General features: G+C 39.6%; 1 protein-coding gene across 2 annotated transcripts in view; it reads left to right on the top strand.

The window, feature by feature from the left end:
* Positions 1-2,701: 2,701 nt before the first annotated feature.
* LOC111867380 (alkaline phosphatase 4) overlaps positions 2,702-18,380 on the top strand; it is a 17,946-nt gene continuing 2,267 nt past the window's right edge. The window contains exons 1-5 of one of the 2 annotated variants that reach the window (XM_023857176.1): positions 2,702-3,030; positions 4,861-5,214; positions 8,834-9,162; positions 14,161-14,341; positions 15,539-15,887. In XM_023857176.1, the coding sequence (XP_023712944.1) occupies positions 4,867-5,214; positions 8,834-9,162; positions 14,161-14,341; positions 15,539-15,887 (1,207 nt within the window). In that variant the 5' untranslated portion in view covers positions 2,702-3,030; positions 4,861-4,866. The remainder of the gene's footprint in view (positions 3,031-4,860; positions 5,215-8,833; positions 9,163-14,160; positions 14,342-15,538; positions 15,888-18,380) is intronic. The other variant, XM_023857177.1, reaches the window with a different exon arrangement.

Raw genomic sequence — 18,380 nt, forward strand, 5'->3', positions numbered from 1 at the left:
GTGATAACAAATAATTACTCGTACGCTATGAAGAGTTCCAGCTTCTGGACTGTGATGCCATGTGATCCGACAGAAGTTCGCTGACGTTTTGAAGGAAGGCACTGCGTCCATCTTGAAGGCAGAAAAGTAAACCAAGCAGGTAACTAGCAATAGGCAGGCACAAAGCAGAAATCTTGAGATAGTACAGTCCACAGTCACTGCTATGTGAAACTCAGCTCCAAGAATTGTATTAACACCGTTAGGCAACAGAAATGTAATCAAATTTGGAACGGAGTTGGATTGATACTCTCGCATTGATACTTGGTTTATTCGGCGAAGTTCTGGCTTCGTAGCGTCTAAAAAGAGGATAATCGTGAAAGATCAATAGGAAAGATATGAATAAGGCAGTGGCATAATTTAATGTAGTACTCCAGTATTCTTCGAAAGGATCTCAGAAAAGAACCCGAAATATCTCACTCCGGGTAGCCGGTCGCTGATACAAGGTTCGAAATCTAGACTTCTCTAACACGATGCGAGAGCGCTAAGGGACAGGAGAGGTCCCTGATTTCTAAAAACATTGTTCCGATATACAACTGGAGGACAAGTTGGAATCGACAAAAAGCCTCAGATGGATAATCCGTCCTAGGATTGAAATTGAAGACAATAAGAAAATTATGTCAGGAACATTATAGAGCAGCTTACATCAGAATTTAGAACGTGTAAAGACGTCTCGAAGTTCCTCAAAAGTACGTAAACCTCATCGTGTCGCTGACTGGTTCAGTATCTGTACTTAACAATGTTTTGTGATTACTAAGTTTTATACAGTTCGTGTTCGCTTAGTGGGAGGTGGAGTCCAACTGGGTACACTCGGCACGGCGGCCACTGAATGGCCTATTGTAGCCTGCTCCGGGTGATTATGATGACGGAGAATTTGGTGGAATGAAGATTGGTAGGGAAAACCGAAGTACTCGGAGAAAACCCGCCCCAGCGCCACTTCGTCCACCACAAATTCCACTTGACCAGACTCGGGATCGAACCTGGGCCGCCGCGGTGGGAAGCCAGTGACTAACCGCTTGAGCTATGGCGCGGCCTATATTTCGAGTTACAACTATCATTTGATAATGCAGCCCACAGTTAGGGCGCGGACACACCAAGGAAACTGGCAACCGCAACCCAATCGCAATTTCCGAGAACGGTTATCAGCCTGAGTTGAACACACGTTACTGAATGGAGCACCGCAATTTGAGGAAACGGCAACGCTGTTAAAATTTTTTCATCGCTCTGTAGTAATAGCAGATATTTTATATTCTGTTACCGAGTGGAAAATTGTAGTAGACAAAAACATCTGATTGAGCTAGAAGTACTGAAACTGATATTGTAGAAATGGCTCAGTTTTATAGACATAATTCCCTAATTATTTTTTTCAGTAGTCTCTAGAATAAACAGTTTTGCTCCTGTTACATCATATCCTATTCCAGTCTTTGCAGTAATGTATCTTCAAACAATATAAAGATTATTTTCATGGTAACTTCTATATAGACTGTCAAACAGGATCATAGCTGCTGCGTGTAATTCATATTTACCTCTAGGCTTCATGACAGTTAATGGACCACTAAGTCTAGATGCACAAAGTGCTGAGAGCAGATGAAGCTGAACATTCCTACAAATCTGGCTGATTATCATTCTGGTGGATGGAACTGCTTTTATCTTCTTGGCTGGGTACAACAGAATTTTATTTAAAATAAAAGTATTTTGTATATTTTTTAATTCAAGACTTTTAGGAATCATTTAGGAACTGTAGCAGGGGCAAGTATTAGCTTACAACATCTTAATAAACAATTTTGTATAGTAAGAATTATACAAAACTTCCGTGGCTTTAGTCAGCAAGTGAACTATACCGACCGAGCGACCGCCACTTTTCGGCGAAGTTAGTGCCAACTTTAGGTGACAGAGGGTGTCGCGTTGTCAGCGCGGGGTGACCGCTATTATAGAATAAGATGTTTATAAGAAAATGCTACAGAAGGCCGGATGGGCATTGCGTAGTCTTTTTTATGTTTACAATAATTTGTATACAATAAAAAATCCCCTCTGCCGTTAATTTCCGTTTTCTATTCAAGTAGCTCCTCAGTTATCCTCTCGAGGCGGAGTAGACCCCGTTCCAGATCCACTACTTCTCAGAAAATCTAGTAGCGCCCGGAATCGAACCCGGGACCTCTGGACATGTAGCCAGGAACTCTGACCAGTAGACCACAAAGGCGGTCATGGTAGGAATTATAAACATGGACGTTATATCCGACAAGTTACATGTGGTCGGATTCTGTATTGACAAAAATTATGCACAGTACGGAAAAACAAACAAAAACTCCGTGGTTTTAGTCCGCAAGCGAACTATACCGGCCGAGCGACCGCCGTTTGTCGGCGAAGTTAATGCCAACTTTAGCGGATAGTGGGTGTCGCGTGTTCAGCGCAACGAATCCCCACGGCCGTTAATTTCGGTTTTCTAGACCGGAGCAGCTATTTCCTTACAATATCTCCTCAGAACAGTACAGATATTGACCACCGTGCTGCATCTTTCAGTTGTCATACTATTACGTAAGCAGAGCTGTGTACATTCGGGTCACAGGCACATGAATCTCAGGTTATCAGTATTACTGCAACGAGTCTCTGACCTTTGTATCTTACAGCGTATAAACTCATTTAAAGCAGAATTGTGGATGTAACGAGTATATGTCAACATCATTCAGATCCTACTGCACGTTGTAGTATCATAAAAGGGAAATTTTACGGAAAGAGAATATCTTAACTAGGCTGCACTCTATCTAGAACAATTAGAAATAAAAAACACAGAATAATTAAGAGTGGTGTCACGTAATCAAGGATAAATTTTATCAAGTTTAGTATACTGACGTGCGCAGTGCTGCACTGTTGTATATCGAAAACCATCCTCAGCGCTGTAAGTTTACTTGCTTTTATGTACAGATAACGCACTCCATTTTGAAGTATAATGTTAGGCAATCAACTGTTAAGTATTTTCAAGCGGTTGGAAACCAAGTAAGTCTTTTTTATTAATCCTATGAAATTGTCGGTTTGCATGCATTTTTTTTATAAATTCAGGAAATATTTTAACTCAAAAGTTTAAAATATTTTCGAGAGTAAAGCCATAGTAACGATTTTAATGGCATAACAAAAGCTTTGAAGAATTAATGACGGAAAATAAGAGCGTCCATAATAAGTGCACTTAAGTAATGATAATGTACAGAAGTACATATATGGAGAAACATAAAAGTACATGTAATATTTGAGGTTTTCACGGCGGTGACTATGACGAATGCCATCTTATGGGATGTGGCACCGTGTGGATCTTGTGTGAACCGACGTTTTGGACGATCGTATCGCCTCCATCTTTAGGGTAGAAAAATCTGAGAGCGAGGAACCAGCCTGAGCAGGTGGCTGCAAAACGTCGGTTCACACAAGGTCTACACGGCGCCACATTCCAAAACACGGAATTCTTCATAGAAATTGATGGTAAAATCATGAATATTCAAGTGGCATGTCATCTTTTGTCTAGAGTCTAAATATATATTCTAAACTAGCTAATAATACATTAAGTAAAATCGTATTCTGTTTTCAAAAATATAAATTAATTTGGCCCTAATAGAAGTGTGGTATTTTGTACACATTAAAATAAAGTTCCTTCGGGGTAAGACATGCAAAATAGCTTCTATCACAGTTAGATTACAGAGAGTTGCATAGATCTGTATATTTTCTACATCTGTATGACCACACACGAACTTACGAATTACTTGTCTCAGTATGACGTTACTGCAGAGCCACAGGAAGACCCAGATACCCACGATGGAAACAAGTCTCGCCGAACACATAAGCCGGTCATCCGAAAAGAAATTTCGTGAAATCTGTGGATCTGATAAAATATGGAACCCTGAACTACGGATGTCGTTCAAACCGGCACCCCACGTGTCTTGAGCTTCCGTGCCTACATATGCACTCCGGGCTCACCGTGCTGTGTTCCGCGTAATTATATTTCATGTGTACAGACTTAACATTTATTTGCGCAGTAGCACAAAGCCGCTTGAAATGTCAACAGAATATGGTAGCCGTATGAAAGAGTACTTGCTGTAGTATGATCCAGTCTTATGCATTAAAGTCCTGGAAAATCGCCTTGAAATAACGACGTCACTGAATATGCATAATGTTAACTTGAGAACTGCTGGAAATACTGTTACACAGAATTTATGGTAAAATCCCAGACCCTTGATATAATACAATAAACACTAGTCCCTGCTATGTAGAAGTACACAAAGCTGTGTGTTCTGTAAATGTGGACACGGCCGTTAATCTCGGTTTTCCATTCAAGTAGCTCCTCAGTTATCCTCACGAGGCTGAGTAGATCCCGTTCCAGACCCACTACTTCTCAGAAAATCTGGTAGCCTCGGGAATTGAACCCGGGGCCTCTGAATCTCTAGTCAGGAACTCTTACCACTAGACCACAGAGACGGTTATGTAAACGTATAACATGTATTATATTTATGCCTGTGAATCTCGTAAAATAGCAATTTCACACTTGATAGTTCCCTAGACACCCGCTAGCACTAGTTCCCTAGACACCCGCTAGCACTAGTTCCCTAGACACCTGCTAGCACTAGTTCCCTAGACACCTGCTAGCACTATCCGTACCTACATTTCATTTCACAAAGGTAACTATTATAAATAAAAGAAAATTATTTTCATGAAACAAAATCAGGAGGATTCGAAACGAAATTAAATTGATTCGCTAACTGGAAGATTCAGTAATTCATTTGACTAATTCACTCCATTTCCTATTTTTATATCTAGATCAATGAAGGAAACTTGATATTTCAGATCACCATGATGCTCCAGTTACTTCTCAGAAGAGGCGTCACAGTAATAGCGTGGTTAGCAACTACATTACTTCTAGGAGTAGAGACGAGGGATGAAAACGTTGACTACTGGATAAGGTCTGGCCAGGAACGTCTTCATTTTGAGATACGACGACAACAAGAAGCAGCTAGGTCAAAAGGAAATGTAGCGAAAAACGTAATACTATTCATTGGGGACGGCATGGGAATGTCCACAATCACAGCAACCCGCATCTACAAGAACCAACAAAAGGGTGGTTTAGGGGAAGAAAATGAACTGAGCTTCGAAAAATTCCCTTTTGTCGGCCTCGCCAAAACATATGAAGTCGATTATCAGGTAATCAAATATTAAACACTATATTGCATAACAATAATTTTCCATTAAAAACTGAAAATCAATTTAGTTAAAATCAAATTTTTGAAAGCTTGTCACTCGGCCCGATACAACACATTGATACAGGGATATTTAGTAAAATCTAAAACATGGTTTCTAAGTATTTTAACTACGAAGAAAATAATTTTTTCGATACCAGATGTTGCCAGAATGTTCATGAACAATAATCACATATATGGAAAAGTTTATCTGAAGGTTAGACAGTTATAAATTGTCAAAATCACGTAAAGGAATTTTAGATATGACAAAAGACAATTTAGATTTGGAAACATGATTTTCAGTAACTTATCTAACTCCATGGAGAAGAGTCATTTTTAAGAAGACGACACTATACTCGCTGTCAGGGGATCATAATGCCAGCCACTTACTTTTTAAACAATGTTAAGTAAACCTTATTCTCTCCTTTGAATAATGGTCAACCAAATTTAAACGGTTGACGAATATAATTTCTGTTACACCCTGTTGCAAAAGACTCCAGATTCCTTTACGATCTGAGTGAAGTTCTGGATTCTGAACTTCATTTCCGTAGTTATATTACATATTTCCTCAATATACACGTAGTAATTAACTGATCTAGTTCGCAGTGCAAACTTTTCCTTCTCTTTCCTATTTTTTCCTTTAGCGCTACAGCCCCAAATTTTGGGCCTCGACCTACCTCCATGAAACTCTCCGTTTCACTTCGATTTACTAGATCTGAGACATTTGGTAGGACTCCATGGGCGGGTGATCAGCTCGTCGCCAGGCCACTACTTTTACACAAACACAGAAAAACGCACACACACCAAACATCCATACCTTGAGTGGGATTCGAACCAACGATCCCGGCTTCCGAGCATGCCTTAGACCGCTCGGCTACCGCGACCGCCTCTCTTCCATTAACTGCCTCTAAATATTATACAGAATGAAATGAAATTTGTGCGCAAGCTTTGCATAATGTAATTACTTATAAAAAATATTGTACAACATATGAAGTGCGACATTTACGTCTCGAGATACACGTCATCGTCAAATTGCGCAAGCTATCAGAAGAACAAACCATGGGGACGTAGTCGTTACAGTAGGTGTTTTAAGTGGCCTCCGTCAAATTAAAGGAAGCCGACAGAGCGCTGCACGGTCTTCTGTCGAACACGCCTAACCATATTGTCACCGACCACCGTCAAGGCTGCTTGAGATTCTATCACGGGATAATCCACAATTCTAGGAGGGATTGCATGACGTGCCCCTTCATATATTCTCAGAGGCAAACGCATAGGAGTTAGAATTACCAAAAGAGGAGGTCATGCAATCGGCCCTCGACATGTAGTCCACCTGCCTGGATATGTCGCGATCAACCACTGCTTGACAACTTCCCCATAGTGAGCTGGAGTTCCGTTATGCTGAAGCCACAAACTTTACCCACAACCAGAGACACACCTTCAAGCAGCTTCGGTGGAACAGTTTCCAGAAAATCACGATCACCTTGAACAGTCAGCCTGTCAGCAGAATACAATGTCCCCGACGACTCCAGTCCTAACGCTGACGCTAAGCCGGATTTGATACCCACATTCATGGATAGCATGAGGATTATCCCGTGCCCAGAGGTGACTTGCTGATGACGTAAAACGTGAGTCTAGCCAGAGAATATTAAGATGAAGAAGCTGATCCGCCGGGTGTTGATGTCTTAGCCCTTCTCCAACTGGCATCCTTGGAGGGCGATCATGTAAACAAAGATACGCGCCCCGTAAGTACTGGTGAGGATGTAATTAATCGTCATTAAAAACTCCGAGGTGGGTCGCGCCATAGATCAAGCAGTTAGTCGCTGGCTTTCCACCGCGGGGGCCCGGGTTCGATCCCGGGTCCGGTCAAGTGTGATTTTTGGTGGACAAAGTGGCCCTGGGGCAGGTTTTTCTCCTAATACTTCGGTTTACCCTGCCAATCTTCATTCCACCAATGGCTCCAAAATCACCCTCACCTATCATCTGGGGCTGTTACAATAGGGCAGAAGTGGCTGCAGTACAGGGTCTCATGGAGACCCTGCTCCTGCATTCAAGTGTGAGATAGGTGTCCTGTCTCATGGAGACCCTGCTCCTGCATTCAAGTGTGAGATAGGTGTCCTGTCTCATTGAGACCCTGCTCCAATCATCGAAACATATCAGCGTCTTATTGTCGCCGACCAGGATAACGTACCGTGCATCCCAATGCAGCATTACCAACTCAGTTATCACAAGTACTGAGACTTAAGTGCATGCCGCAATATTCGTCGTGTGTGTATTCCACGATCATTATACCGGAGCCGATTGCTACTGAGCACTGTGCGTGTCTTAAATGCACCCATCAACGTGCTATGTATGGCCATGACAACACAGGCCATATGTTCCACATTATTTCCGACTTTTTGAGAAGGAATTATAATATGGAGAGCTTGTGGACGAAATTCGTTTCCCTCTGCATATTAACCTAATTAGATCTGAGCTTCAGACGCCTCTGTTGTTTCGAATTCTATTGCATATACTGATGCCAACAAACTGGATCGCATCCAACAGAAGTTTGCAGCCCTTTGTTTTAATTTTTTCTTTCAAAATTCCCATCACAGTCATGCTTATACACTGCATGCATATGTAAGAGGAAGATAAGCAAATGCATTGTGCCTTGATCAGGGCCGCGCCACAGCTCAAGCGGTTAGTCGCTGGCTTCCCACCGCGGAGGCCCGGATTCGATCCCGGGTCTGGTCAAGTGGGTGGCAAAGTGGCGCTGGGGCAGGTTTTCTCCGAGTACTTCGGTTTCCCCTACCAATCTTCATTACACCAACTCCTCCACAATCACCCTCACCTATCATCTGGGGCAGGTACAATAGGCCAGAAATGGCCGCAGTACAAGGGACTTAGTCCCACCCCACTAGCAATAAAAAAATGCTTATTCAAGTTCGCCTTGCTTCTAAATGCTGTCCTCTCTTGGAAACTATTTTTCATCCAGTCGCTGCTCAGTATATCGTAGACTTTTCTATATTCAATATCTACTCTTAAAGTTAGAAATTGCCTTCTTATAGATTCGTTTCAGCTGATAAAGTTGTTTTTAGGGGTTTTTACATATTTGGAACCAAAACAATTACCCTTAATCTTATATTATAATAATTCTATAATACGGCCATATGGATTCAAAATAAAGATACTGCAACATGATGCAAGTTTATTTTCGGTGATCAAAGGCGTAAAATCCGCCTCTGAAACTAAATCCAAATTAAAAACTTAAGTATTTAAGGTGGCATTTCCTATACCTGCGACGAAACGGCTGCGTTATCATAGCAACTCACACAAGTAAGTAGACAACTACACAGTTGAATCGTCATAGCACTCAGAGAGCGCACACCGACAGGCAAATTTCTCTGTGTTGCAAGTACAAGCCCTTACACCCGTAATATATCCAGTCGAGTCACTTTCAACTCCGCATCCTGAAAAATTAAGGAAGAGAAGACAAGCAAGTGAATTTAGAATTAATAGTATGGTCTTCCTTCAACCGTCAGGCCTATGAGAAAGATTACTATTTGTCAAGCACGAAACTAAATATAATTATTTTGCATACGTAGGTACCGGATTCAGCTGGCACAGCTACGGCAATGCTTGCTGGAGTGAAAGTCAACTTCAACGTAGCAGGTCTTGACGACAGGGCAAAATATAAAGTATGTGATCGTTCAATCAACGAGAAAGCGAAAGTTGAAAATATAATAACTTGGGCTCAAATGGCAGAAAAGGACACAGGGTTCGTGACAACGACCAGGATCACGCACGCGACCCTGGCAGCAGTGTATGCCCATACCAACAATCGCTACTGGGAGTGCGACTCCAAAGTGCCAGAAGAGTACAAGGATTGCGTGAAAGATGTGGCACGTCAACTGGTCGAAGACGAACCTGGAAGGTAACATCTGTTTTGTGTCTGAAATTACACACTAATTAGCATTAGTTCACGTGACAAGCAGGTAGACCTACGTGAGATCTGAGGCTCTCACAGATGTGGTTGTGAGGAATTATTTCTTCTGGGATATAGTGCAATGTGTTCCGTTATAAATGAACCAACTGTTCGGTGAAATATGTCGCGTTCGTCTCCAAGGCTGAATGCTGAAGAGTAAGCCAAGTATGAAACCAGCCTGAAGTAGGCAGCAAACCTTGCTTGGCTTATCATTCGGCTTGACGGTGCAGACGATATTTTCCTCTCTGACGTCGGTTTATTTTCAACGGATTATGCGGCGTTATACCCTGGGAGATGGAATTTTCAAGTAGATCTACGGTTCAGCAGAAGAGTAATATGACATGCACTTCTTTGAACTGCGACGAAACAACAAACTGATATGGGATTTAGTGGTTTTCCAAAGTCCTTCCAAGTCACTGACACAATGGTGTTTTAAAATATGCCACGACCACTTACGGAAATAGCTTCATTCACCATTCATAAACATTTTACCCTTCCCTTTTCGAAGCATTCGTCAATGACAATGTCGCAAACTAGAAACAATATTTTTACTTACGAAAGTATGAAAGTTATAGTTGTTTAAATATCCTTACAAACAAGGAACATAGCCATCGCAGCCCATTAATTCAGTCTTACTTCAGTTTGCCCAAAAACGTATCATTAAAACTATAATCTAACGCCGATGATCGTATTCAAATAACTTCTTCCAATTCTTAATTATTTACATGCAAAATAACAGCTCAAAGGCCAATTACAAAGTTAATTAAAAGTACCTGTAACATTCAAACTGGGTGTTAGGGGCAGACACATGCTTCGAATTGAGTTAACAACAATATCAACCATGACTATGATAATAAAAATGAAACTCAGTGTCCTCAGGAGTCATCCTAACCCCTCAGTATATGACTTAGATACAAACATAATCTCTGTGCCTAATAGATTTTTTTTAATATAAAATTACCTTATTCCAAACAAGATCAGAAATCCATACATTCGCGTCTTGTGATCCGAATCACTGATGATTGAAGTACAGAGAACCACGAAAAATACGGTCTTCTGGGTTGTAATACCGTGTAGTTTGGAGAAATCCCGACGTTTCGGAGGAACATAACGAGCATCGATACTATAATACAACGGAACATAATATGTGGAGCACTACAGGAATATGTAACCATTCTGGGCAGACAGACAATGATGTGAAACAAACAAAATGCCAGGAGCAGTATAACGTAATGGAAGGAATACAGGAAAAGTAATGCTAAAAAAATGTAAACACACTGGGCAGACAGGCTGACAAAACATCAGAAGCATTAGATAGTATGGGGCAGGCGGCTCGGCCACTTCCTTCAGGCAGTCCAAATATAATGGTAAATATTCTTATAAATCTTATCCACGTATAATCTTAATATCAACCATCAACATACGTGTAAAATCCTAATGAATGAATAAATACATAAACAGACAATAACTAAAGAAACTGTCATAAAAATATACCTTAACGATATTCAAAACATTTAAGTGATTCCACTCTTAAACTGCACCCCAGTCCCCTAGAACGTCGCTATGCTGTTATACCTATTGGTATTATATAGTACTTTCTTAAACAAATAAACTTACATGAGCTTTACCTACCCGGAAAACAACTTCAAAATATGAAGGGATTTCTTATAATAGTATGTCTTACTAAGAGGTCACACATGTTTAGAAACTGTCAAAACTGTTCATAACTTGTACTCACTAAATCCATCTGGTCTCCATGTTTGTATCCATGCAAAGCTCACGAAAACACTTTCGTTCTTCACAATTGGCAAATTCACTGGGTCTCTTGTTTCTTGAAACGGACACCTACTTTCAAAGCACAGTAACACCGATATCCTGCCGTCTCCGCAGCACTCGCCACTGACACTCGCCGAAGTATCCTGACGGTTCTCACGGTAAGCAATCCATATTAACGAAAAGATATATCTCGAAAAGTTAAGCAACATAATAATAACAGTTTGTCGAGAATATTTGGACCGAAGAGAGATGAAGTGACAGGAGGTTGCAGAAAACTGCATAATGAAGAGCTTCATAACTTGTACTCTTCTCCAAGTATAATTAGAATGATCAAGTCAAGGAGGATGAGGTGGGCAGGTCATGTAGCACGAATGGGGGAGACGAGGAATGCGTATAGGATATTGGTGGGAAAGCCAGAAGGAAAGAGACCACTGGGAAGACCAAGGCGTAATTAAAATGGATCTTAGATGGATAGGATGAGATGGTATTGATTTGATTAATCTGGCTCAGGATAGGGACCAGTGGAGTGTTCTTGTGAACACGGTAATGAACCCTCGGGTTCCATAAAATGCTGGGAAATTCTTGAGTAGCTGCACAATTGGCGGCTCCTCCAGAAGGGCTCAGCTCCATGAGTAAGTAAGTAATTAAGTAATAATAACAGTTATCCCGCAATTTCCCTTTTCATACTTACTGCTACCGAACGCTGTTAAATAACGCAGTGAATTTCTCGTCCTAAACATATGACTACTGCATACATATTCAGCAAGGTCAGAGTGTTTATGTTTGGTATACGTGTACTTAATACTTTCACTTTTGATGTATATTGCCTCTAAATAACTCGTTGCATATAAACAGTACAAGTATACACAATATAATGGCCTCAGTTCATTAGCATCTTTAGCTCTTCTATGAAACGTTTCATATATTCATTGCACAAGGAATATAAATGAACACATAATGGGGAGACTACCTCTCCATTAATATGTTTCGTCCCTGAAATTGACTGACTGCACTGAGCTGAATCTTTCTTCAGCCATTCTTCAGAATCTTGCTCAGCCATTGAAGATGTTCCCTACATTTTATTCAAGCCGAAGGTTTATTCCAGTGTTCACAGGAGCCTGTCAATGATACTTATTCTGAGTCAGATGAACCCAGTCCACATCCTAACCTATTCCACTACGGCCCATTATAATCTCATTGTCCAATCTACACCTATGTCTTCCTAATAGCTCTTTCATTCAGCATTTCCCACAAAAATATTTTACGCATTTTTCTTTTGTCATGCGTACTGCATGCCTGTCCATCTCATCGTCCTTGGCCTGACAATCCAAGTAATTGAAAACTAGATAATAAATTTTACCCACAAAAGCTATTGAGGGTACAAACAAAAAATGTAAATAACACAATTTTGGTTCATATCAGCCAAATATAACCATTAATTTAAATTAAGCTAACTTTGAACTTCTACTATTTTCTTATGAATGAATCAAAGTAACAAAAATCAGGACATGACATAGAAATCATTAAAATTTGAAATTTTCTTTGAAGCACTTTTTAAGTGCTGCATGTTTAATTGAAGACATACATATCTCTACATACACAAAGGTGTGCAGAACTTGAAAACTTAAACTTTATTTAGTAACATTTTGAGTGTTTAGTAAAGTAGAACTGTCTTGAGTTTACGCCATACCCCTCATTTCCCACTGTTGAGATAATACAAAAATAAGAGTTTATATACCATAGAATGCCCATTGAAATCAATGGTAAACTACAAATATTAATACAGTAATCTTGTTTGGTTTTTAGGTATCTAATTCCAGAGAAATGCATTCTTCATTAGAGGAAATATAAATAGGCTGTAGCTTAGAAAGCATTGTTTAGAAGAAGTAGTGAAATTTAGAAGTTTGTTGTAATAAAGAACCATGTGATTCATTCATATTTATAATATAATAAAGCTGCTATTCAAAAAGAAAACATGGGAACTGCTTTACTAAACAAGAAAATGTCTGAAAATAGTACATCTGTAACATATTCAACATACTGCATTAATAAAGTAAGTTCATTTTGTCAAATATATCATTGAAGAGCCGGTCATGGTAGCCGAGCGGTCTAAAGCATGTACTGTCTTCGCTCACTTGGAAACCGGGATCGTGGGTTCGAATCCCACTCAGGGCATGGATGCTTAGTTTGTGTGTGCGTTTTTCTGTGTTTATGTACAGGTAGAGTCCTTGCGAAGAGCTGATCACCTGCCCAAGGAGTCCTATCGAATGTGTAAGATCTAGAAAAACCGAAGTGAACAGAGAAGTTCATGGAGGTAGGCCTAGATCCACTGGAGCTGTAGTGCCAAGAGAAAAAATATCATTGAAGAAGCAATTAACAGTCATGAAAGACAAATTAAAATACACGTACATGCAGAATCCATTCTATACAGGCATTCTCCAAAGACACAATTCCCATTGCAGTTTGAAGTCATATCTAATAATCTAATATATTTCTGTTTATTTCCTAGTAGGAATTACAGTGAGGTGATTAATGGCATCAGGCATAAATATGTACCACAGAACAGTACTATTTTGTTGCTGAATACTGCTGAAATTAATGGGTAGTGTTATTCATATATGGTTGGCTGTAGTCAATGGCAAACTGACAATATTAATTCAGGAATTATATTTGTTATAGGCTGATTCCAGTGAAAGCCATTCCTTATTAGAAACAAAAAATACAATACTTGTTCTTCTGTGACCTGTTACTTAACTTGCGCCCATGCAATGAGCTAACAATCAATATATCATTATTACAACAACCTGAAATTGCATACTTCAGAGTTTCACTTACAGTTACAATTTTTATATATATAATCAATATATATTACATATTAATAATTAAAATTATGAAAATCCTCAAACTGGATAACCAAGTTTGGTACCTCAAGAATATAAACCAGGCTCATTAACCTGGTGTCAACCTACTCCATGTAAGATGGAAAACAAACCTCAACTCTGACTTTGACATGTTTTTAATCTAATGGGCCAGACTGACTGACCACAATTTCACCAATGAGCATAAAGAGCACTTCAAGACAATAGTGTTCATGTGATAAATGTGACACAACGTTTGTTAGTAATATAATTAACGGTCTGAATAATACACAACTTCCATCATTACATACAGGAACCTGAAGGTGATTCTTGGAGGTGGAATGAATCAACTTGGAGTGCCTGTAAAACAAGGAGATTATGTTTTCTGTACTCGAGATGATAAGCAGAATCTTGTGGAGAAGTGGAAAAAAGGAAGGAAAAATTATCTGTTTGTGAACACAACTCAGGACCTCATGGATGCTGACCTTACTAAGGTAAAGAACAGTACACAGCTAAACATAATGTAAGTCTGTAAGTTTTGAGGTTTTCACGGCGATGACAATGAAGAAAGTCGTCTTCTGGGTTTAGGCACCGTGTATTCTTCGTTTTGGAGGAACGTAGCGCCTCCATCTTCAGAGCAGTTGAATGGCTTGGAATGCAGAGAGCAGTAGCTGTAGTGCCATTAAACTGCTCTGAAGATGGAGGCGCTACGTTCCTCCGAAACGTCGGCCAAAGCGAAGAATACATGGTGCCTAAATCCAGAAGACAACTTTCTTCATAATGTAACTCTGTTTAGTAAGTAAAGTGGCATGAGCTCAATATCTAGAGACAGTAATGGGGTTTTCATTACTATAACCTGAATTGATCTGGGTTCTACCCAGGCTCTTTCAATGGGAACTAACTGTGCATTACTCTAAAATAAATGCAGACCAATATGAAGCCAGTTACTCTGGTCAGAAAATTTGATATGTCTTAAGACATTCATCTAGAGTGGTAGTTCTTACTATCTCTTACTATCCACTGCACACCAACACTTAATATAATATGTATTTTTCAAGGTCTGGCAACATCAAACTGAAACTGCTGAGTTTTCTAGGCATGTCCTCTATGCTGAGTTTATATATGGGTGGGGGGGCATTTAACTCTTGCTTATTCACCTGACACCACATGATGCCAATAGTAGAAAGCAGTGACAGCCTGCTATATCTTATGACACCAGCAGCAATGAAAGTGTTAATAACTTATGTTCAATCAGTATGGGATTATTATGTGTACCATTCTTTCCAGGAAAGATTTCTCTTACTAAATAAAATATCAAGAGGTTCTTGTCAATCCAAGTTTCATCACTATCTTTCATAGATTAATACCTAATATAGAAAAAATTATACTTCCTCACATACACATTTGTGTTTTACTAATGAGCAGCTGTTATTCTATATGGGCAATGAGTTAAACCTTTTGCTTGAACCAGTTTTGTTGAAGTATTCACATCTTATTTCAGAGATAAAATGTGAACATTTATATTTGAGAAGAAAATTAAAATTTTAAGCTGGGCCAGCTGGTATTCCTTATGCAACTCTTTGACAATCTACTGGAAATGGCTAATGGTAGAATGTCAGGGACTGGATACGAAAGTTTGAGTTACTATTGTGCACTTAAGACATCTTGATACCACATAATTTTTTTTTCAGGTGGAATATCTAATGGGTTTGTTTAGCCCTGGTCATTTACCCTATGCCCTGGAACGTGATACAAGCCCTGCTGGACAGCCATCACTTCTCAACATGACAAAACAGGCACTAAAACTTCTCTCCCAGAATCCCAAAGGCTATGTACTTCTGGTTGAAGGTGGCAATATTGACAATGCCCACCACGCCGGTTATGCCCGTCATGCATTGCATGAAACATCAGAAATGGATGATGCTGTAGCATATGCTGTTCAAGTCACAAATCCAGATGACACACTAATCATAGTTACAGCTGATCATTCACACACATTGACCATTAGTGGCTATCCTGAACGAGGAGCAGATATCCTAGGTATGTGCAAGAGCACTTGCAATATAAATTGTTCCTAGTTTAGATGGATGAGGTTTGATATTTTACATTTTGGGCCACGCCATAGCTCAGGTGGTTGGTCGCTGGCTTCCCACCGCAGCGGCCCGAGTTCGATCCCAGGTCTGGTCAAGTGGGATTTGTGGTGGACAAAGTGGCACTGGGGAAGGTTTTCTCAGAGTACTTCAGTTTCCCCTGCCAATCTTCTTTCCACCAATTGCTCCACAATCACCCTCACCTTTCATCTGCGGCAGGTACAATAGACCAGAAGTGGCCACAGTACAAGGGACTTGGGCCCACTCCTACTAGCAATAAAAAAAATACATTTTACCTAAGTTAGCCAATTTCTTTACCCAGTCATCACATTTCAACATATTCCTATCCACCATTCATAGTTTTGTCTCAGAATGCAAGCTTGTTTGCCTGTTTCAGCAATTCACTTTAATATTTTTGACTAATTTTTTGTCTCAATTCCAGAGGCCCTAAGGTTTGTATGACATACATTTCCAAATTTTCATGTGGATGAGAAATTCACGTAGTTCTTCTCTAACAGAAATTTGTACCTGATAACAGTTATTTTGCAGTAAATGATACAAGTGGAGGAAGAAATTAAAACATTGGTGTTGAAGGGGTCTATGGAAGTGAGGAGAGCAGTAAATACAAACATATATTTTTGTGTATTCTCAGCATACTACCAGCAGAATTTGATAAAATTTGTTGCATAGGTGGGGGTACACTATAAATCATTGGGGTAAATATAATTTTGGTTTCTGTCAATCCATTAAAATGTTTAGCATATACAAAACATTAAAAAAATCTTTAAAACTGCTAAAATGGGTTGTCATATAAGAAGTTTGTATGTATCATAGAATGTAGACCACATCAAGATCTACAATGTTTATGTGGAACATATTGCAACATGTGTATTCAGTGAAATATGAGGGTAAATTAAGCATTCACCTCTGCAGTGACATGTATAGGGTAGAGGGGGAAATTAACGCCAGGCAGATAATGCCACCAGTATTTATTGCAAGTAGTTCCAAAAATATCATTGTGAGTTCGTCAGGGTTTAGTTGGTGTGAGTCCTGTATCACATCCACCAACTACGAGTACCATGTCACCTTGCAACCGTCGAGGTCCTTCTCAGTAGGCTGCAAGAGCTCAAATTGTCATCACACGTGAGTTGCTCCCTCTATTTTGGGACACCTGAATATTCACTAGTCAAAGTTAAGAATCTCAGTGTTAAAAAAAAATAGCTGATATTATTAAAGCTTTTACATGACTGAATGCCATGCTTATTGTTCTTCCTGGGAAGAGTTTTAGGAGGCTCATTCATTTGATTTCTTTAACGTCATTCTGCGATGAACAAGAACACCACAGTTAGTGTAATACATACGAAAGCCACCCGTTTTATTTTGCGTTTTATCGAGTTTTATGTGAAAATGAAAGCCACATTTTAAGTAGAGAGATTAACTTCTTTAGCACAACATAATTTGTCATTTATGTTGGTGTCTTCAAGCTACACTCGTTTCTGTCGCTCATTTCATCACATACAAGTAACTATCATTCTGCCATCATTTTTCTTCCTCTTTATTTTAGAATTCTGGTCTGAAAATCTGACAGTATTCTTTTGAGATCATGGCAAAAATATGCAAAAGCGTTAATAATAATAATAATAATAATNAAATATGCAAAAGCGTTAATAATAATAATCAGAAATGTATATATGATAATACAGGTGTCAAATGAAGGTGCTTCAAGATTGCATGGCTTAGCACAGTAGATACCAAGCAAAATTTCTGTACCAGTTCTGATGATAAAAAAAGAAGAAATAATCAGTTTTAAATAATACTTTCACATAGTATGAGTGACTACAGATGGGGGTTTTGATTGGATATTGGATTTACTGACCACTTTAACACACGATTCGTGACTACATATAATTATAGCGCTATCACTGAATTTCACATGTTACACTTCACTACAGCACACACACTAAGTCTTTGTCATCCTGCACTGTCTTCACTAGTAGTTGCCTGGTAATTGCTCCAACAATGGCTATTCCTCCTTCTGTGCTGAAGTCTTTTCTGAACAGCGGCTCTCTTCCATCACTCTTCCAACTATCCCTTTTCTTCACAGCCCACCATACAGAACTGACTGGGTTGCCCCAGTTGCCTTCCTTATAACCCCTTTCCATGGCCTGAGTACAAAACAGTTTCCAACAGTACCTCTATTGTTGCATGTGTATCCATTGCCATGGGGACGTGTTTACCAAGCCATTGCCTAGAAACAGGTGTTGTTTCAGAGCCATTTGCTAGCAACAGCTTTTCTCTGGCTCCACAGTTCTTGCTCTGAGCAAATATGCCACAGCATTTTAGAGAGGATGTTCAAAAACAAAAGGCTATAAAGATATATAATTATATGTTTGAAAAACATTCAGGTACTGAGCATATTCAGGGTGTGCAATTAATGAGAACT

This window comes from Cryptotermes secundus, unplaced genomic scaffold (assembly GCF_002891405.2).
Source record: "Cryptotermes secundus unplaced genomic scaffold, Csec_1.0 scaffold292, whole genome shotgun sequence".
In the NCBI taxonomy this organism is placed as follows: Eukaryota; Metazoa; Arthropoda; class Insecta; order Blattodea; family Kalotermitidae; genus Cryptotermes; species Cryptotermes secundus.